Source organism: Cryptomeria japonica, chromosome 1 (genome assembly GCF_030272615.1).
Source record: "Cryptomeria japonica chromosome 1, Sugi_1.0, whole genome shotgun sequence".
NCBI lineage: Eukaryota > Viridiplantae > Streptophyta > Pinopsida > Cupressales > Cupressaceae > Cryptomeria > Cryptomeria japonica.
Window position 1 is genome coordinate 712,296,095 of NC_081405.1, and position 22,991 is coordinate 712,319,085.

The 22,991-nt window shown below is 31.7% G+C and overlaps 1 protein-coding gene across 1 annotated transcript in view; it reads right to left on the minus strand.

Annotated features, from left to right (window-relative positions):
• Positions 1–698: 698 nt before the first annotated feature.
• The window catches only part of LOC131050378 (MLO-like protein 1), a 77,685-nt gene continuing 55,392 nt past the window's right edge, over positions 699–22,991 (minus strand). Inside the window, exons 4-15 of the mRNA XM_057984539.2 lie at positions 22,463–22,579; positions 22,179–22,290; positions 21,841–21,929; positions 10,631–10,705; positions 10,330–10,418; positions 10,162–10,211; positions 4,570–4,610; positions 2,392–2,568; positions 2,257–2,292; positions 2,102–2,169; positions 1,287–1,347; positions 699–1,177 (exon numbers count right to left, since the gene is read on the minus strand). Coding sequence (XP_057840522.2) covers positions 971–1,177; positions 1,287–1,347; positions 2,102–2,169; positions 2,257–2,292; positions 2,392–2,568; positions 4,570–4,610; positions 10,162–10,211; positions 10,330–10,418; positions 10,631–10,705; positions 21,841–21,929; positions 22,179–22,290; positions 22,463–22,579 — 1,122 coding nt within the window. The 3' untranslated portion in view covers positions 699–970. The remainder of the gene's footprint in view (positions 1,178–1,286; positions 1,348–2,101; positions 2,170–2,256; positions 2,293–2,391; positions 2,569–4,569; positions 4,611–10,161; positions 10,212–10,329; positions 10,419–10,630; positions 10,706–21,840; positions 21,930–22,178; positions 22,291–22,462; positions 22,580–22,991) is intronic.

Here is a 22,991-nt window from a genome sequence, read left to right on the forward strand (position 1 = left end):
AATTTTTATATGAATTGTAGAAATCTAATAGCATTAAAGAGATATGAAATTGACATGCCAAATAATATAATATTTATATTTATAATATTGTAAGATACTGAATATTATTTATATATTTATATTATATAAAATATTATACTACTTATCTTTGTGCACAACTCCATTGACTATTATTTTAATCTTTTTTATTTAATAAACAAATATTATTTATTTTTATCAAATTTAAAAGATACTAATATATAATTCTGCAAGAAAAAGATAGTAAAAGACACATTGTCAATATAATATATTAAAAAGATGCAGTCTTAATTTTTTATTTTATTTTTTCAATAAAAGTGGATATTCCACTAAACTTTGTTTTTATTAAAATATTTTTTATTTTAAACAGGATTCAAAGAGCATACAGAGGAAAGAACCCTGGCAAGAAAATCTCTGGTCATGACCCATAAAATAAACCTATAATATCCCACATATCAGTTTATACCAAAGTCCCCAACCCAAAATCCGCTAGCAAGGTGTGGTCATAGCACAATTCATCAGTTACATAGAGCCCATATGGCTGAGTTCATCAGTTACATATATAAATCAGTCTTAATTTTTTATTAATATAATATATTAAAATATTAAAAAAGTTGAAACAAATTATAATATTGGAAAGTACATTGATTCCTTAAAAATGCCATGTTACACATACACAGTTGAATATCAAACTACAAGAAGATTTATTGTCATCCAATTTTGGATTCTCTCAAAATATTTCATTCCAAAATATGCATATAGTTGAAAGCCCTTCTTCACAAATAAATGTTCATAAAGCTTGAACAAATTATTTGATATTATTTGTTCTACCAAACTAATCAAAGTTGAAAAATACAATATTGTCATTTATATAAACTTTTCAACACATTAAATTAAGATATCTCAGACCCAATACATTAATTTTTTCATCAAAGTATTGTGTTATTTTATTTTATGATGCCATTTGATTAGATGGTGCATTGATCTCTGGCATCTCTATGTCTCTGGCTGGATTACCCACCTCATGCTTTCTCTCATCTTTGTTTGAATTACCAAGTTTATTCCTTTTCTTCACTCTCTTTTGGCTTCTCTTATACCATGCCATAATGTCTTCTCCAATTCTCTCACTAAATAATGTCATTTTGTGTTTGGTTACCATCTGAGTTCAACAAACAAAGTGGTATGTGAATCCCTCAATGTTCAGAGATTAGTAACATAAATTCTAATATTATGTAATAATAATACATTCAAAGTAGTCTGTTTATCACCTGAGTAACAAGGGCATAAAGTGGTAAGGTACTATAGCTACATAGCACTTGGACAATCAACCTGAATAAAATCATAAGTAGATGATTAATTTTATGATGACATCATGATAAGAAATTTAGAGTACATGTAATTTAGAAGGAGAATTTATGAATCAAAAGTTCAAAATATTAATGAAAATTAGAAAGTTTGTTCATAACCTTCGGTTCTATGAGATGGCGCCTTGATCTCTATTGATGAGCAGAAAACTTCCAATTCATTTCAGAATTGGGTTTCATCCATCTCTGATCAATTGGGTTTCATCCAACCCAATTCTGAAATGAGAGATGGATGAAACCCAATTCTAAAATGAATTGGAAGTTTTCTGCTCATCAATAGAGATCAAGGCGCCATCTCATAGAACCAATTTGTAATATAAATAAAATTATATCTTAATAATAGATAATAAATGTTATTCGAGATGGATGAAACCAAATTCTGAGATGAATTGGAAGTTTCCTGTTCATCAATAGAGATCAAGGCGCCATCTCATAGAACCGATTTGTAATATAAAAAAATTTATATCTTAATAATAGATAATAAATGTTATTCGAGATGGATGAAACCCAATTCTGAGATGAATTGGAAGTTTTCTGCTCATCAATAGAGATCAAGGTGCCATCTCATAGAACGGATTTGTAATATAAAAAAGTTCATATCTTAATAATAGATAATAAATGTTATTCAAATATTGATGAAGAAAAAGATTTACATAATCTAACTTTCAAATAACTGTGTATAGAATGACAATATACTCAAGAGATTATGTGAAACATACCCGACTACAAGTCTAGGAATAACGTAAACAACCCTTCCCATTATACAGGATCGGAAACCAAAAGTTATCTGCATATTAAATCCTTTACATTAGAAATTAAAAATCAAAATTCTATAGAAAAATCAAATTTAATTTCTTGTGTTATAGATACTTACCAATACCCAGACGAAATATGCTATTTCAAATGCATTCTGTCAACAGCCAATATAGTTATTTCAATTTATGCACATTATAAAAAAGCAAAAAATCATGAGAAACAAAATGAAGTGTAAGGGTTTGTACTTATATACCTGAAACAAAATGAAGTGAATTAAATAAACTAGCAGTTGAGGTCGGTTAAACCAAAAGTGCTCATTTGAAGGACGAAGTTCTATTTCAGAACTTTGCCATACAGTGTTCTTCTGTCTAAATTCTTGGGCTAACTGAATCATAATATGCTCTAGTTTTGCACCTAATATAAATAGAAGCTGTTCATAAAAAATAATATCAGTTGGGCAGGTTGATATAAATATAGGAGAATTGATAGCTAAAAAAAGTACGTATCTAATTTGGTATTTCAAAATCGTGCTATTGTACAATCAATAACTTTTGTGTTATGTGGATTCAAAAACTGCAGAACAGACATAGAATGGCTACGGGGTTGGACAGAAGGGCAGCTGACACTGAAAGTGGTAAATCTTTTTTGATTAATATTTGTGTTAGTTACTATCTATAATATGTATATTCACAAAAAATATAGAGGGACACGAGAAAACCCTTCAGAGTCATACTAGGTGAGTTTTGAAAGCTAAATCAGAGTCACTTGGACAAAACTCAAAAAGAAGAAAACCAGATAAACAAAATAACCGAGAAAAATAATAAGTTAGAGCACATAAAAATTATAAATTGCATTTAAACAAAATAATTTTTAGAATATTGGTGAAGTTGAATGCTTTAGAAACAGATTAAATTTAGCAAATGAGATAGGTCTCACATAAAAGACACCGACAACATAGTTTGAAGACCACCTTTTATCAAGTTATATATATTTTTGTTTATTGGACATGCCACATTATGATTAATTGTTTTATGTTATTTTTTATATTATTAACTAAAAAATAAAAGTAATAGTTCTTTGTTGTTCAATTATGCAATGACATTTTTTAAATTCAATTGAATCCTCTCTCCTATGTAGATTCAAGATTGGTTTCTTGTTTTATTTGAGAGGAGGGGGGTGTTTTCATGGAGATGGTGGGCACCCAAGTTGCGTTATGATAGGCTATAAGAAGACCAACTATTAATAGTCTTTTTAATAGCTATCAGTGCTATCAATTATGGCAGTTGTTGGGTGTGTAAGAACACCTCCCATACCTCATTACAACAAATTTTGGGTGCCCAAGTCTCAAGGTATGTGTAAAGGAACATAAAATGGTGTGCAAGTGTCATTTGTATGCTTGCAGGTGGTTAGGAAATGTGCCACTTGGCTTTGGATGATTTGTCTATTTTGGGCTTGTCGCCTTGTTTGGTTTCTCTATAAATTGGAGATCTTGGAGAGCATAATGTATCAAGTTTTGTAAGAGGTTTTTTGTAGGTGAAGTTGAGCTTCCAAAATGTGTAGGATTGACTGTAGTATACTCCTATTTAAGAAGCCTAGTGTTGTCATTGTCTTGTAACTACTTTGTTTATTGATGATACAAAGTGTCATGCTTTTGGAGTGTGGGCTTTTTTCTACGAAAAGGTTTTTCCCACATATATCATGTGTTCATTGTGGTAATCATATGTATGTTTAATATCTCTTTTTGTATGTGTTTCTTTTATTACAACATTTAAGATTTGTAGGAAAAAATTGCCTAAACTCCTCACTAGGTTAGTGTTTGGAAACATTTTCTGCACTTTTCTTCCTTTCATGGTGTTCTTGCATTGTCTTGCGTGTGTTGTGTTAACATCAAGAATGACTTGTTTTTCATATTTGTAGAATAAACTATGGAGGAAAAAATGCATCATATCATGTCACATTATAATTTGTGAATGAATGGAACTATAGACAAATAATGTTATAGATTTATGTTGATAAGTGTTTGTCGCCCATCATTTTTTATCCATCATAGGTTAGAGGATAATGGATGAATTTGTGTCTCAAAGTTGAATTAGTAAAAAAATTCTTTTAAAAGTGATTTTAACACCTATCCTATCTTGTCAATGATACAATCAATCAAACTATTATCAAAAAGATATTTTCAATCTAATTATTCTAAATTTTTCATTAACCTTGATTTTACTTAGACATTAATTCTTAAATATCTCATCAAATAAAATATGATGCATTTTTCACATATGTTAGTTTATATCTGATAGCACGCGAGAATCAATGACCTATGTATGTATAAAAAAGAAATAAAATATCTATTTAAAAAAATTATATTAATAAATCTAAGAATATTTTTAATGTGAAATAGATGATATAATTTCAAAGATACCATGCAACTTACAATTAAAGGAATGAAGCATATATAAAAATACACATGCCAACCTGCATTCAAACCAAAAGTATTAGATTAGACTTAGAATTAAATTTGTATATGTATATGAATACGAAAAAATAAAGAGTTAGACATATTCAAATAAATTTATAAAATATATAATTTATTTTAGTATACTTTATATTTTAAATTTATAAAATTTAAAATTTATTTTATAGAAAATGAGTTTTATTATATAGAAAACACTTCCATCAATTATTATACAACTAACATTTATATTTATTTTCAAATTGAAAGAAATTATTTTTGAAAAATGAGAGATCATATTTATATATAGTTATATAGAAAAATGTATAATAAGTAATATCTTCCATTTCAATACACTTTCTTAAAAAAAGTTACAACTCAAGTTTTACATAAGACGGATTTCTTGTACAAAAGATAAGATGCATGTACTAATATACGATCTTTTATAAAATTTTAATTGAAAAATTAGATACAATTATGATGGATATATTAAGATATTCTTCTTTGAGTTATTATAATTAACAACATGCATTACAAACTACTTTTATCACCTTCTATCTTGTATGGGTGGGGAATTACAAAAAGGTAAGAAAACTTTTCTATCACATCATTATCTAATTCAATTACTAGTAAAAGAAGTTTAAATAATTAGTCTTTTTGGTATGGCATGGGAAGAATTTCTAGCAAAAAAGAAAGAAAAAAGGGTAGATGTCAGACCCCATGGTCAAACATCGATATTTAAATAGATTTCCAAGATGAGTGTTTATGGAGTTAAGAGAAGAGGGGTACCTAGAACATATTAATCGCATGCATCCTTTTCCTTACAAGATTTTTTTTTTTACAATTCAATTTTTTTAAAACACAAAAAATTTGTGAATGAGGAAGAGTCTTCTAAAAACCCTAGCTCAAATATTAGATCAACAAATCCTTTTCCATCTCCTAAGACTATCCACATAGCCAAAATGATAGGCCAGAAACTTGCCTAAAACACATCTCAAAAAGGAAAGAAAATTAAATAATCAGAAACCCTTGCTAAAACCTTAAAGAAATAAAATTTTACTCTGTCTACCACCTTAAGTAAGGGAAAGAAGATAGTTTCCTTAAACAAATTCAACTGGTCATGTAACTGAAAGAAAGGAAAGACCACCATGATAAACCATTGAGGGAAAGTAAGCACATTATTTATTGAATCTGATGCTCTGCAAAAAGGATTAGAAAATTTGTTTGATGACAACACACACAAGAGCACAAGAAACAAACGTTAGTGTTAGCAACAAAGGATTATCCTAAACAGACATATCAAGAGAGATATTAAGCATGAAATAGAAAGCATACAAACATAGAATAGATAAACTGTGCTCCTCCAAATGCTAAGCAAGATGCTCATAGTTGCTCCTCCATTGTTCCTCTCCTCTCCAAGTTGCACATGAGTGTAGCTCTCAACTTTTAGCACTAGCCATGGATGCCATATGGAGATTCAAGATGGTTGAATATGATAAGAAAATGCTATGCAAGTGTAGATAGTGATGCTATGAAAAAGCTCTATGCTAATACCAGTATAACAACAATACTCTAATGCTTCCTTCTTTGCTTGAGGAGAAGGGTTCTATTTATAGAACAAATGGGGAAATGAAGGGTTAAGATTGAGAAATCTTAGCAAGGGTTAGGATTGAAAGATATTCAATCCATGTGAGACTTTCAACCCAATCCCATGTTGACAAGTGTCACCATGAGGAGGCTTGAGAGGAGAGATAAGGAGCATTAAATGCTTGAGGGGACATGATGGTTACCCTACGGGGTTGGGTTAGGGTTAGGTTAATGGATATTCCTTTTATCCAAGGGATAAATGAATGTGCAAGGGTTAAATGGTTACCTTAGTCAAAGAAATAAATGCTTTGAAGAGACCCACGAGTCAAAAGGATGGTTAAGTTAGAGGAAAGTCTCTAACCAAAGGTAAAAGGTGAGTTAACCATAAATGGTTATGTAAGAGCCTTTAATGGTTTGGAAGACTTTAGAGGTTAACTATTTGAAGACATAAAGCCTTTAATGGTTATTGAAGACTTTGGAGGTTTTTGAGAAGTGACTCCCTTTTATTTAGGAATGTGACAATGATTAGGATAGGATTAGGCTAATTAGAAGGAGTTAGAAGAATCTAGAAGGGATTTAGGCATGAAGGTGGATTTTGTAGGAGAATGCAAGTGGGAGGAATTTTAGGATTTTCAATTAAAATAAAATCATTTATTTCAATTAAATGGTGTAATTTGCATTTGGGTAGATATTCAAATAAATATATTTAAATGTGAATGTGAATTTTTGAATTTTATTTAAATAAATCTAATTTATTTAAATGAGAAAAAGGAAGATAAAGCATTAAATGCTTGAAGACTTTGAGGGAAACCATTAAAAGTTTAAGAAGACTCTAGAAGGAAGCCATTCAGTTTGAAGACTTTAAGGGAAACCATTAAAGGTTTCAAGTGGGTGAGGATAAATAGGATTTTAAATAAATAATTTATTTATTTAAAATAATTGTGCAACTTGCATTTGTAGGAAAATGCAAGTGGGTGGAGGATAAAGGTGATTTAAATAAATGTAAATGTTAATTTATTTAAATGTGAAAGATGGGATTTTGGGGGATTTAAATAAATATTAGTTTATTTAAATGTGAAAGAAGATTTAATTAAACAAATATGATTTATTTATTTAATTAATGGTCTGAATTTGGTTAGGTGAATTAAATCAAATAAATTGAACAATTTATTTAATTAATAGGAGAAGAGGGTTAAGATGAATTAATTAAATATTAATTTAATTAATTATTGATTGATGGTTAAATAATCAAATAAATACTAAATATTCATTTAATTAAGTGGACAGATTTATGTGTCTACATATACAATAGGTTAGGAAATAGGAAATAGAGATGTCATATAATAGATATGACGTTTCCATGCAACAAGAAATAAGACTTGAAGAATTAGACTGAATGGATGCAAAGGAGTCAACATAAGATGTTAGGTAGGAGGAAATGAGAGTTACTTATCATAGGGCTCAATTCTCTTGTCCAATCACTGCCTTGAACATGTTGAGGCAAGTACAATGATTTAAGTTGTAGGAAGAAAAGTAGAAAAGGTACAAAAGTATTTTAGAGTAAATAAATTAAAAGGAAGTGTAGTGTCCTAAATTGTACTCACTTACAATTTTTTCCTCACTCAGGCCTCACTTTGGTGTTCTGACTTCCAAGACCAAATTGCAATACTAATTCTGCTCACACGATCCATCTAACTCACATTTTCATTAATTTTCCAACTTAGCCCCAATCTAGAGTCCTGATTTATAGGACCAGGGAATACCACACCCTAGGCCTAAATCAAGACCGAGGTGTATACACCTTGGTCCTCTTAAATAGGTCCCAAATTGGCCCCCTCTAATAGTCATCTTTGGTGAGTGGGAAAACTAGCCCTGTGTTTGCTGGTTGCAGAAATTTAACTTGATTTTTGATAAGTATAAAAGGAGGTCTACCCCTCTCATTTTAACCCTTATTAAATTTTCTAATCTCATTCAAGATCTCAATTATACTTCAGCAAATTCAAATGAGAAAGCAATCAGTCTTTCATCAAGCATTGGAGCAAAAGTGAAGTTAAGATTCAAGCATTAACATGACATTCATGATCTATGTTTTACAAAGACAACCTACATGAAACCCTAATTCCTTTGTGGAGATAAACAAAGCTTCATTGAGGTCTTTTAGAATCTTCATTGTAAAAGGTTTCAGGGTCCCTTCAAAACCTGTTTTTGCCTTAATCCAAAACAAAGCTTCATTGAGGTATATCATTAGTGTTTCAACCATTTTTGGCTTTTCCCTCAAAAGGAAAACATTCTACTGTAGTCCTTCATTTATATTTATCGATTTGATTTCATGGTTAATTCAATCCAAGGTTTGACCTAAGATAAACCCCTATTCCCAACAATTTTCCCTTTCTCTCTATGTGTTGGAACAAGTACAGAGCTATAATAAGGAGGATTGACAAAATTCCCAGAGACAAACAGGTTCATCTTTCAACAATAATAAATTCAAAGGACCATGGCGAATTGATACTACCTAGTCTCAAAAAAATAGCCCAAACTTTTGGGAACAATCCAAAACATATTCTTTTGCTCAGATCCAAGTTGGTGGCTTTGTACGACATATGTAGCTTACTATTTCTATTAGATTGCTTCATTTATCACCTATTTTGGGCCCTAATCTTCAACAATTCAATTCAATTTAGGAAGGAGAAAGCCCTATCAAAAGGAGCTAGAATCTGATCAAAATCTTAATCTTCTAAGGCTAGATCTATTAGATTCCTCTCCTCCCCAATGTGAAGGTTAATTAGGTAACTTAGTTGTTTTATCATTTGAATTTAACCCTAACCCTTTTTTTCACCATTAAATGAAGAATTGATCACATGGCTCTCATGGTGCCAAATATTATGCAATATAGGTCATCCGTGAGGGCATATTCTTTAATTTAAGAGAAAAAAATTTAAGCTTTCAATTTAGGCAACTATAATGTGATTTGCAATTTTCACTAATCACCCAAAGGAAGATTTTTTATATCTTTCAATCATCAGCACCAAAAATGCAAAACTCATTATGAGAGTTCTATTTGCATAAATATACAGTTTTGTATTATACTCAATGGAACCCACTACTCTATGTAGAGGATTTGTTAATAAGAGCCTTATGTTTATTCATTCAAAATGAAATATATAGAGGGAAAAAATGTAGAGATATAAGAAAGTGGAAAATATAAATCCTTGATCCTTAGGCTTGAATCAAGAAAACCAAATAAAATATTAAACACATGGTTTGCCATTTTTGGTTGATCTGTTATGCAGGAACACATAGTGGCAACCATATTGTCAAGTCATGGATCATCTTTGAAGAGTTAGTGCAATGTAGCTACATGTTTCCCCTTAAAATTTACACCTTGAAATTGTGATAAAATGTAGTTACATTTTTTCCCTAAGTGACAATTCATAGGTTGTCATCCTTGTACACTTGCATTCACTGACATAAAAAATCAACGATGATCATGTCTTTTTATCATTCTCTAGTATTTTTATTAATAATACATTTATTTGGTGGTTTACCTAATTTATAATAATTATATACCAATTATAAATACTTTAACAAAGTATTACACATTGTTCATTTCAATAAAATGATGAATAAATATATTTTTTAATAATATAAATTATACCTATCAATATAATGAAATGTATTAGTATCTTAACTCTTATTTATCTCAATACATATCTAATGACATCTTTGAATTTTCATATATGCTTATTAATATTAGACGTAGTCTTGTCATAAATATTGTCTTTATGTTGTATATGTAGTCTTTTCATTATGTATTTTTTATTTAATAAATAATACTCTTTTTTCACAATATTTATTAATTAAACAATTAATTTTAAAAGTGAAAAATAATTCTTGAGAATATTTTTTTCTACCTTTCATTACAAGTTTATTGACAGAATTTTCATAAAAAGATAAAAAATGCTATTTATGTGCATGCATTTAACTCACCGTGATTATTTAATAACAAAAAGATGATGACATATATCCAGAGGTACCACCTGCAATCATTTGCATAAATTTAAAGGTAAAATAAAATAAAATTATTAGACAATTTTCCTTCTATATTAGTAAAAGAATGAAGATAATCTAATGTCAAAAATAGCAAGCAATACAAACCTTATGCCAACAACTTTTTCGAAATCTTCTTCAAGGTTCCGTATCATGTACTTGTAAAAATTATAAGATATTGTTCCACTCGATATATACTACATACAATGAAGCACATATATTAAGATGGTTGAGATATCCCACTAAAATAGAAAGCACAATTATCTCCTACAAGGAATTTAGGCATTATATTTAGACAAGAGGTAAATTAGACATTGAAGAAATGAAGAAAATTTAAGAGAGACAAAACACACGCTTTAAAAAGAGAGGATTTAAATTTGTAAAAGTTATAATTATAGTCTATGTATACCTTAATGAATCCCAATCGCATTGTGGTATAATCTGACTCATTCACTGATCCCCAAAATTGCTTGAGAAAGGAAATCTACAGATGAAGATAACATTGTTAGTAGTAACTCTCATAAATTTGTGGTATGAATTTTTAAATAAAACATTAATATACTTATATTTAAATTTATATACAAAATATTATTTAGATTGAATTATAAATGAAACAAAGATGATTTGATTATCTTTGATTTTGTTGTATAAATTTTTTAAAATTAAATATTATTCTTGTTATTTATTAGTCCAATTTTATTTTTTCTAGGTATTGCTTAATGTATTTAAACATAAGTATAAGTATAAGTATAACGAGATCATCTTATAATTAATGTTTTCCACCATAGAATATACATTAGAATCATTTCTTCTTGAGAATGAAGTGAAATATAATTTAATTATATTTTAAAGATGTTTATTAAGGGTTGGTAACAAGTCCCTCAATAGTTAAATTAGTAGGGATACCACTTTTTAATAGTAATTCACTATTAGGGATACCACCTTTCTTATAACTCTATCAATATGAATTTTCTTTCTTACAAATCAATATATGGGGATAATACTATCATTTCTTACTTTCCTTTTTTAGCATTTCCACTCGCTTCTCCTTGTATGAGACTACTACTCCATAACTCCTTATGGGAATATCTTATATAGGACTACTATTCTCCCTTACTCCATTGTACTTATTCCAATTTAATCAAATATTCTTTTTAATTTTATCTTAATAAATCTAACCCTTATTGTATTCAAAATATTATTCTAGATCATTTATTTTATCTATCAATTTTTTGGATTCCAATTTCTAAAATACTATAAATAGCAATTATATATCTCTTACCAATTATTGAAGTGGATTTCAACATATTTTATATATTTTTTTTCTAAAAAGGTTAAATGGTTTGATCTGAAGCTATGTATTTGTGAGGTATCAAATGGGAGACCTCATTTTATTTTTGTTCTCCTAGAACTATTTCAATATCTAGTGTGTTTCTTATTCTTTTATGACCCCTTCTTCTATCCTCTTCAATAACATCAATTTGTTAGAAATGTAAATTTAGTGTTGTCATTGATGTCAACCTGATATGTGTGGACTTTTGCATGATATGCAAAGGGCCAAAAATTAATGTTCAAAAGATGTTATGATGTTTGGTGGTGATATTGAGTGAGTATGTGATGTTTCTAGAAGGTAACATTATTGGAACCTAAAATATGTTTGAAAGAGTATTTAAAGTCTTTATGAGAGAATGCTTTGTATTCCTCCACTTTTGAAGATGATGTCTTGTGGTTCTAGATTTAATGTCTATGTTTTGTGGATATTGCACTATTATATTTTTAGGTCCTCAACAATTCAGGTGTTGAAGTTAGTTGTTGCATTTTATCGATAGTAAGATTGTCTATTAGGAATAGTCTAAAGAATGCTCCACATTGACCCACAATGTTGTTTCAGATGTTGTAGCTTAAAGGATTTGTTCATATTGATCATGTAGTGTTCTAGTTTAGAATTTAAGTGTTGGTTTGCTCCACAAGTGAAGTTATGTTGTTATGTTATTCAATCTTATCGTTTGTGTTGGTCTCTAGTCGACTCAGTTGGTTCATCTTATTTGGATCATACCCATTTGGTATAAATGTGCATTGGATGTTGTGTTAAGGTGTTTTTTATGTGTCTTACCATGGTGTGTGAAGATCCACATTAAACAATTTGCATTGCATAATATTTTTTGGCTGACTGGTTAACATACTTTACTGTTTATCTACACATTATGTTTGATAACAACCTTGGAAGATGTGTTTTTGTGTGTGGATCATTGGAATCAACATAGGGAGATATACTGTGATGTATTTGGGTCCTCTTTATCTCCTGGAGTGGACCACATTTAGCATAGTTTCTTAGGGTGGCCAACTTTGTGTAAATTATGTTTATTCTATTTGTGGTCACCCTAGTTGAGAGTTTCATTGATTAATATGATATAAATAGATGTGAAAATGTGTGAACTTGAGTGTGGATTGATTGAAAGTGATGTGTAAGTATATGTGGGAAGCATAAGTGTGAATATTAGTTTGGGATGAACCTATATGATCATATCTTTGAATATGATAGAGTTTTGAGGCAACAAATATGTGTGTTGTGTTTGCCATGATATTTTTTACTTTTATCAAAGGTTTGAGGATATTTCACGATTAGGAGATCTTATTCATTTCAATTCATCAGTCTTTTTTGCTTGCCAAAAGATGGTGATTCTTTTTGGCAAATTGTACAAATTTATATCTTACCCTTGGATCGTGTGTCTAAGCTTGCAAATTCATTGTATCTTGCCCTATGGTTGTGTACCTTAGCCTACAAGCCAAAATTAGGAGAAACAATCTTCCTTGGCATCATGACTAAAAAATTGTATTCATTTATTCATATAGAGAGTGTAATTCTCACCATGTTTTTTCCCAAATTGGGTTTTTCATGTAAACATGTAGTATTCTTGTGTTTGGTGTTTATTTATTCATCTTTCATTAGTGTAACATGACTAAAGATTATTGATAAGCATTTGTGATTCAAAAATTTTAAGGATTTCCTAAAGAGTAATTTGTCACCCTTCCCCCTAGTCTTGTGGTGTGTTCAACACAATCAAATCTACACATATCTTATCATCCTAAACATCTCTTCTATTCTTTTAAAAAAGTTAAAGATGCATTAGAATATATGCACTCTTCATAAAGGAATCTCGACTAATCTAATATAATATACTTCAAGTAATATGTAATTCATTCACACTAAGAATACATTGATAATCTCTAACTAAGACATAGCACTAGAAGATATCTGATGTCACTTCCTTGATGCACCCAATGAATCATCTAGCTAGCCAAAGTGTTCCTCAATAATTATGATTTGTACATTTCAGCATTTATTTCTATGTGTCCCGATTTCGGTTCATCGGATCTTGTGGAGTTGAATTATACTTGAAGACTTGATCATCTTCTTTATTCCCAAGCTACAGAGCATTTGGATCATTTTCCGGCAAGTTATTTTCATGTTAGCAATTGACAGTTTCTTGTTACCGGTTGCCTAGACCTATTTGTATTTCTGATCTATCGGATCCCTTCCGTAGCTTATAGAGCCTTGAGTGTTGATTTTGATGTTCCTTGAAATGTGGCCGACCTTTTCCCATGATTTACACTTCATCCTTTGTATTTTCCAGAGGAATATCTTGGTGGAGGCTGACCTTGTTGGTTTTACACTTTAGGTCTTGTTCTTCAGGTTTTGATCCCTTTTTGGGCCGACCGGATCCCCTTGGATCGTATAAATCATTGTAATTGCACATTAAAATGTAATCAAGTAGTCAGACTAAGCATAGAAGTTAGATCTTGAGATTTGAGGTCCCGGTTGTGACCTATTATGTACTTTGAGCATGTTTTAGCATGCCTATGAGCCGGATTCTGTAACCTGGTTGATATCAGTTGGTTGTAATTAGTTTTCATAAAATAATTCAATTTGTTATACATTGCCTCCATCATATCTTTGTGTTTTTGTTGTGTTTACTCTTGCTGACCGACCCAAATTGATCTCTTTGAGGTCCCTCCTAACCGATGACTGCTTCAAGTGGTATCAGAGAAAGCTTCATTCCAGAGATTGCGTATCCTGAGAATTTTTGTTGTAGGGTGGTAGACTGTGGATCTGACCTGCAACTACAGAGGACTGGTGTAAAAGATGGTGTGAAGAGGAACTAGGAATGGTGGAGCACGTGGGAATGCAAACCCTATTGTGATGGAAATGTTGTGAGGTATAGCAACCCGGTTGGAAGTCATGGAGACAACCCAGAGGAGAGGCCGATACATTGAAGATGTAAGTGAAGATGAAGGAGAAGAAACCCCGACATAACAAGTAAACCCACCAGTGGTTGATCTGGATGAGGAAAAGTTTTTGACGGTTTTGATTTTGAAAACACTGCAAAAGAAAGGAAGGTGAAATATGCTTGTACCTGGTTGAAAGGTCATGCATCTCTTTGGTGCGAGAATTTGTAGGTTGATAGACAGAGGAGAGGTAAAGATAAGATCAAGACATTGGATCAGATGGTTGCTAAGTTGAAGTCAAAATTTATTCTGGTTGATTATGAAGTCAATCTATTTTAAAAGTTGCATAATTTGAGACAAAAGGAATCTAGTGTGAAGGAATACGTCGAAGCATTTTACAAGTTGAATATCAGATCCAGACATGTTGATGATGAAGTTGAACAAGTTGCAAGATATTTGAATGGATTGCGGATGTCTATACAAGATGAACTCAATTTGATCAAATTACAGAGTGTTGAAGAGGCTTACCAGTATGCCCTAAAGGCTAAAGAGAAGCTAAACAAAAGACATGAGCAAAGGCAGAGAGGCAGAGGTGGAAGGTTTACTAGAGGTAGATTTCAAGGAGGAAGAGGATATACTGGAGGTAGAGGAACCTGTACAGATCAGAACAAGGACAAAGAAGTAAACAAAAAAGGTAATTCATACCAGAAAGATGATAGAAATTTTGACCGGAGGAGAGAACAAGATAGCTACCGGAATGAGAATTTCGGAAGACAAGACAAGAGAGAATTTAGAGGAAATTGCTATAAGTGTGGAGGGGAAGGACATCATGATTTCAAGTGTAAGAAGACAGAGAATACAGAAAGAGCAACAATGGTGGAAGAAAACCCCACCGGATCAGATAATAAACCAGAAGATGGAGAACTGTTGATGGTGAGGAGAGCTTTGTGTCATACCGGGATAGATGAAGAGCCCTTGCAGAGGAAGAGTTTTTTCAAGACTAGATGTAAGGTATCCAATGTGTTGTAAAGTTGTTATTGATAGTGGTAGTTCAAATAATTTTATTTCAGAAGAGATGGTGAATAAGTTGAATTTGGAAAGATTGAAACACCCTAAGCCTTATCAGATAGCATGGATTCAAGATGAACATAAGTTGTTAGTAAGTGAGAAATGTTTGGTGAAGATGAAAATTGGTAATTATCATGATGAAGTCTTGTGTGATATTATGCCTATGGATAATTGTCATCTTTTTTTGGGTAGACCTTGGCAATTTGATAGATAGGCAATATGTGATGGGAGGAAGAATACATACACTATTGTGGCGAATGGGATGAAGCAAACCTCGCTTCCCTTGGAGGAACCTTTGAAGAATGAAGTTTGCACGAATGCTAGAATTTTTTTAGTGGATGGAAGGAAATTCCTGGATGGATTGAGACATGAGAATGTGTGTTTTGCCTTAATTCCTAAGAAGATTGAGAATCTGAAGCATGAAGAGGAACAACCGAAAGAGAAAAGATTTGCTGACAGAATATGAAGATAATATTTTAGATAATGTTCCCAGTGGACTGCCACCTATGAGAAGTATTAGTCATTGCATGGACCTAGTTCCCGAAGCTAGCTTTCCTAACAAATATACACACCAAATGACATCGACGGAGAGTGAAGAACTGAATAGACAAGTGCAGGAGTTGTTGAAGAAAGGTTTGATCAGAGAAAGTTTGAGCCCTTGTGCAGTACCAACAATATTATAACCTAAGAAGTATGTAGAATGGAGAATGTGTACCGATTCCAGAGCAATAAACAAGATCACAGTGAAATACCGATTTTCTTTGCCTAGGATGGAAGACATAATGGACTATTTGAGTGGATCCAAATACTTTACAAAGATAGATTTGAAGAGTCGATAAAATTAGATCAGGATCAGAGAAGGAGATGAGTCGAAGACAACATTCAAGACAAATGAAGGACTGTACAAATGGTTGGTGATGCCTTTTTGGTTAACTAATGCACCGAGTACTTTCATGAGGTTGATGAATGAGGTATTGAAGAAATTCTTGGGTAAGTTTGTTATTATGTATTTGGATGACATTCTGATTTTCAGTAATACAAAAGAGGAACATTTGTTGCATTTGAGACAAGTTTTGCAGAGGTTGAGAGAAGAAAAGTTGTTGATAAATATCAAAAAGTTTACTTTCATGAAGGATAAGTTAGTCTATTTGGGATTTGTGATATTTGAAGATGGTTTGAAGATGGACCCCGAGAACATGAAAGCAATTGTTGAATGGCCTACACCGGAAAGCATTGGAGAGGTAAGATCATTTCATGGATTGGCTAGTTTTTACCGAAAGTTCATCAGAAATTTCAGTTCAATTTGTAACCCTATGACTGAGACAATGAGAGGGGATAAGAAGGAATTCAAGTGGACCACTGGAGCAAACAAAATTTTTGAGCTATTGAAGTAGAAAGTGACTGAGCAACCTGTGTTGGTTTTACTGGATTTCAATAAAGCAATTCAAGTGGATTGTGATGCAAGTGGAACAACAATAGGAGCAGTCTCGAGTCAGGAAGGGAGAGCAGTAACTTATTTTACTGAGAAATTGATTGATGTCCAGAGGAGATATTCAATATATGATTAGGAGTTTTATGCCATAATTCAAGCCTTGAAGAAGTGGAGACATTACTTGTTGCCTAAGGAGTTTGTGTTATATATAGATCATCAAGCTTTGTAGTATTTGAACAATCAGAGCAAGTTGAATCAGAGACATATGAGGTAGGTAGAATTTTTTCAGAGTTACACCTTTGTGTTGAAGCATAGAAGTGGGAATTCGAACAAATTTGTTGATGCATTGAGTAGGAGAAGGAATTTGCTGATAGAGATGAGAGTGATAGTATTAGGATTTGAGAAATTGAAGACCTTGTATGATGATGACCCAGATTTTGCATAACCTTGGAGAGAATGTAGAGAACCAACTATGGTAGATAGAAGTAAGTGGTTGGATTATTTCATTTAGGATGGGATGCTATTCAGAGGAGTTCAGTTGTGCATACCTAAGAGTTCTATGAGGGAGAATCTGATAAAGGAGAAACATAGTTGAGGATTAGCTGAACATTTTGGTATTGACAAAACAGTACCATTGGTGAGTGAGCAATACTTTTGGCCCTAGATTCATAAGGATGTTAATAAATATGTGCAAAGTTGTAGAGTTTGTCAAGTTCCAAAGGGTAGTAGTCAGAATGTGGGATTGTACAAACCTTTGATAGTACCGGTAAGACGTTGGGAGGATATAAGCATGGATTTCATACTTGGATTACCTAAAAGACAAAGAGGGAATGATTCTATATTAGTGGTAGTGGATAGATTCTCAAAGATGGCTCATTTCATACCTTGTAAAAAGACATCAGATGCATTACATGTAGTAGACCAATTTTTCAAGGGAGTAGTGAGATTGCATAGATTACTTAAGAGCGTAGTTTCAGACAGAGACACTAAGTTTGTTGGCTATTTTTGGAGAACACTTTGGAAAAAGATGAAGACATATTTGAAGTTCAATTCTACTTTTCATCCACAGACTGATGGACAGACAAAAGTACTTAACCAGAGCTTGGGAAATTTGTTGAGATGTTTAGTTGGAGATAAAACCTGAAGTTGGGATTTGATTCTTGCACAAGCAGAGTTTGCCTACAATAATTTAGTAAATAGAAGTACTAGAAGAACACCTTTTGAGATTGTTACTGGAGTGCATCCTAGAGGTATACCAAAATTAAGAGATATTAGCAATGAAGACCAGAGAATTTCAGTAGCAGAAGACTTTGTAGATCACATGGCAACCTTGCATATTCAGGTTAAGCAGCATTTGGAGGACATGAACAACAAGTATAAGGAGAAGGCAAATGAGAAGAGGAGACATAAGGAATTTGAAGTTGGCAATGAACTGATGGTATATCTAAGAAAAGAAAGATTCTCAGTTGGAACTTATAACAAGTTGTAGATGAGAAAGTTTGGACCTTGCAAGATTTTGAGGAAGTTCGGTTCTGGAAATACATATGAAGTGGAGTTACCAGATAGTGTGAGTATTTCACCTGTGTTTAACATCACAGATCTCCATGAGCATCATGAACTAGAATTCAGTGAAGACCGTATTGCAAACTTGGAGAAATAATTTCCCCAGAAGGAATCGGATCAGATTGAAGACATTTTGGACAGTAGGATTGGGTGTAGTACCCAAAGCAATTAGTATAAGGAGTATCTTGTGAAGTGGAAGGACAAACCAGTTGAAGATTCATCTTGGATTTCTCAAGTAGAGGTAGACCGCCTTGGTTTTCCTCTAACCCCAGCAAAGTGAGAGACTCACTTTTTCAATAACCTCGGATGTCTGATGGAGGAGCATCCTTGGTTCATGGCAATCTTGCATCAACCAAAAATAATTCCTTTTTGTTTTCCTTTTTGTTTGCAGTTTCAGTATTTCTTTTTGTGTGTCTCGGTTTTGGCTCACTAGATCCTGTGAAGTTGGATTATACTTGAAGACTTGATCATCTTCCTTATTCCCAAAATGCAGAGCATTTGGATCATTTTTTGCCAAGTTATCACTATCGGTTTCCATGATAGTTTACTATTACCAGTTGACAGTTTCTTGTTTCTAGTTGCTTGGACCTATTTGCATTTGTGATCTACTGGATCCCTTCCATAGCTTGCGGAGCCCTGAGCATTGATTTTAATGTTCCTTGGTGTGTGGCTAACCTTTTCCCATGATATACACTTCATGCTTTGGATTTTCCAGAGGAATCTCTTGGAGGAGGCCGACCTTGTTGGTTTTACATGGTAGGTCTTGTTCTTCGAGTTTTGATCCCTTTTTGGGTTGACCGGATCCCCTTGGATCGTATAAATCATTGTAATTATGCATTAGAATGTAATAAAGTAGCTAGACTAAGTGTATAAGTTAGATCTTCAGATTTGAGGTCCAAATTGTGACCTATTATGTACATTGAGCATGTTTTAGCAGGCTTATGAGCCGATTTTTGTAACCCAGTTGATACTGGTTGTTTGTAATTAGTTTTTATGAAATAATTCAATCTGTTCTGCATTGCCTCCATCATATCTTTATGTTTTCATTGTGTTTACTCTTGTTGACCAGTCTGAATTGATCTCTTTGAGGTCCCTCCTAACCGGTGACTACTTCAGTGTGGGAATCCAACCATTAACATCACCTACCCAATCTAAGTCAATGAAAGCATGTTGGTAAACATATTTGTTATGTTTTTGAATGAAAGTGATGATGAGCAAGAAAGGGAGTGTGGGAGGGATTAGGAGAGTGTTGATTTTCGAGGGTGAGAGAATCAGCTCTAAGGATGAAGATGATGATGGCGATGGATTTTTTCTATGTTTTATCGTTTGGCCAACTCTTTTCCCTTTGTTGGAACCTTCTCTGTGGGATTTTTCTTCTACATGAATAGAGAATTGGAGTCTTGGTTGGAGGAGCTATTGTGTTAGGTAGAATCAGGGTTGTGGTCAGTGTTGGTGGTACCTCCTCTTCCCATGGTGTGTTGGCTTTGTCTAATGTGGGTACTTGGTCTCTGACCCCTAATGGGGTATTCTTCAAAACCCTTGTTGGGTCATTTTATTGTGCCCTAAAGATGGTTTGGGTGTCCTTTTTTATGAGGAGTGCAAGTCAACTCCATGTTTGATGTGTTGTCCTCTTTTTTGGGTGTAATAATAAGTTTTAATGAAGATATTGAGCTAGGTAAATATTATAAAATATACTAAGAAATAATTAGGATTAGGTTTCCAATGATTGGTTTGATTAAACAATCAAAATTAATGTTGGGCACGAGTAATTGAAAAAGCTAGTGTCTTGTAGACACTAGGCCACCAAATATCAAGGGAAGGAACAAGATATTTTTTGGGTTGATTATTATAAGATAACAAATTTAAGCTAAGTGACAATTAAAACATAAGTAGAGGGGTGAACACCAAAATAGGTGTAGAAACATAACATAAAGAGTGTAAAGTAGGTAATATTTTGATATATGGTATAAAAGAGACTTTTGAAAGGGTTCCAACCATTGTACGAGAGATAATTGGAAAAAGATATACTATAAAAAAGAAATAAGAACACCAAAACAACACAACTACAACTTAAAAACAAAGAGAAATCGAGATAATAAAGGAACCAAAAATAAGATAGAAAATGAAAGAACTGAAGAGAGTAAAGTATAATTAAGAGAAATGACTACATACCTTCATCTTGTAGGGACTTTAGATGATTCTCCAATGAGTTAGTGTTTTCCAATTTAGTCCCATTTTGGTTTTGTTATCTATCAATTATATACTAGGACCAACCTACTCTAATAAATGATGAGACTACTACTAGAAATTAAGAACCAATACAAAATGGAAAGTGCTTCATATAACCAAAATAAGTTATATTTAAGAGGGAAATAATAGTGTGGAAAGAGAACTAAGTGCCCAATTTTTTACCTATAATCTCCTTGAGATGGAAAAACTATTTTTTATAGTAGATAATTGTTTGAAGCTATATTAAGTATAATGAAGTGTTAAGTAATGTAAAATGTGATCTTCTCCTTGCTCCAATTACATACGCTATTAATAATGTGACATAAAATAGAATGGAATTATAGTCCTTTGTATGCTAAAATAAAACTCAAATATTCATCATTTGATATAATCCAAATCCTTCTTGTCCTTAGATAGATATTGTAATGTACTCATGGAATGCACTGTTGGAATGAGAAATATTTGATTATTTCCTTCAAATTGTGTACTTAATTATTTCCTTCAAATTGTAGAAAGGCAAATACATTAAGGTGGAATATGTGTGTGTTTCCATATGTATAACTAAGAGAAGTATTATTAGAATACTCCCATTGAAATATTAATCTCTTATTAACATAAAAGTAATGGCATATTTAGGGAAGAATCAATATTAGACAAATTCATTCCAATACCTTATAGGTCTCCATAAATCACTTCTATGATCCACAACCTTTTTCACATTCCATCATCCTCATATCTATATTATCACATCATTCCTCTCCTAAGAAAATTCTTATATAATTTGTAAAGAATTCCACACTTATTATTTCTTACCACTTTCATAATTATTGGAAGATAAATTGTCTCATCTTTGCCTTCTTATAATATTCCTTATTTAGATAATTTATACGTAAGTACATGTTATAAAATAAGGAGAGACAACATTCATTCTAATTCTGACATATTGTGTGTGCTCAAAATATAATTATGGTAGTTCTTGCTAGCATCTTAGATATAGTCAAATTGATTTTGCAATTTATAATTTTTATTTAGAAACTAGAAATGCATTTAAATCTGGGTAAAAATAAATTTATACAATACAATAAGATGAGCATACATACCACCCAACTCATAACGAGTGACATTTCGTATGGAGCATGCTTCTTGATAAAAGCGTGATGAATAACATGAATGAATTTTTTTTTCTTAGCTGTATTGACAAACAATAATAACACATTTCACTCTATTTTGAACTTGACATAATATTAATTTTAATTATCATTGAATATTATTCTATTATTGAAAAATGATTATATTATTTGATGGGACAAATATTTCTATCAAACAATGATTTTGATTTATCTATCTTAAAAGTAATAACATAGAACATGAATAAACGTATCTACCCATAAATTAGTATGTTATGTGCATTAAGAATAAGAATAAAAAAATTACTCACTCTTTTCTGAGGTTTCAAGTTGACTTTGGTTCAAATCTCCTTGTTTCATCTTCATCTCATCTTCCTTTCGCTTATTTGTGATCTTAAATTCCCAATGCTTCCAACTACGAATCTATAATTAAAAATAATTTTATAAAATCAAATGAATTAATATGAATATATAGTAACATAGATAGATTGATAATATAATGATTATGGCTATCTATATTTCATTTATAATAGGAAAATGCATCATTTTATCTATCTTACCAAGAAATCCTTTATAATAAGATATATCAACTAACCTTTATATATCCTAGAAGCATCGTTGTAACACAAAATATTATATGAGTAATGGCCAACACACAAATAAAAATATCCAACTGATGTAGACCTTCCATGGATAAGAAAGGTTCCATTCCCTGCAACCAAGTCCACATTTACAAATTAATTTATGTACCTATATTTAATAATAAATTTGATTTGATATATCCATTTTTTTATACTCTAAAAACAACCATTTGTAAACACTAGATGTTAATTTTGCATTTCCTGAATGTTGTTATGTGTCTTTACTAATACCACTAGTTTACTTAAATAAACATCACCCCCCCCCCACACACACACATATATATGATTTGATTTTAAATAATTACATTGAGCACGTATATTATACTCACATATGGATGCAAAAACGTCTATCAATAAAAACTAGGAACATTTAATTTGACTTGTTTATGACACTTGAATGCATGAAAATCAAAAAGCAATCTCTTTTTAATATTTATTTTATTTTTTAATGCTAATTATGTCGTCATTCCCACCTCTCAACTA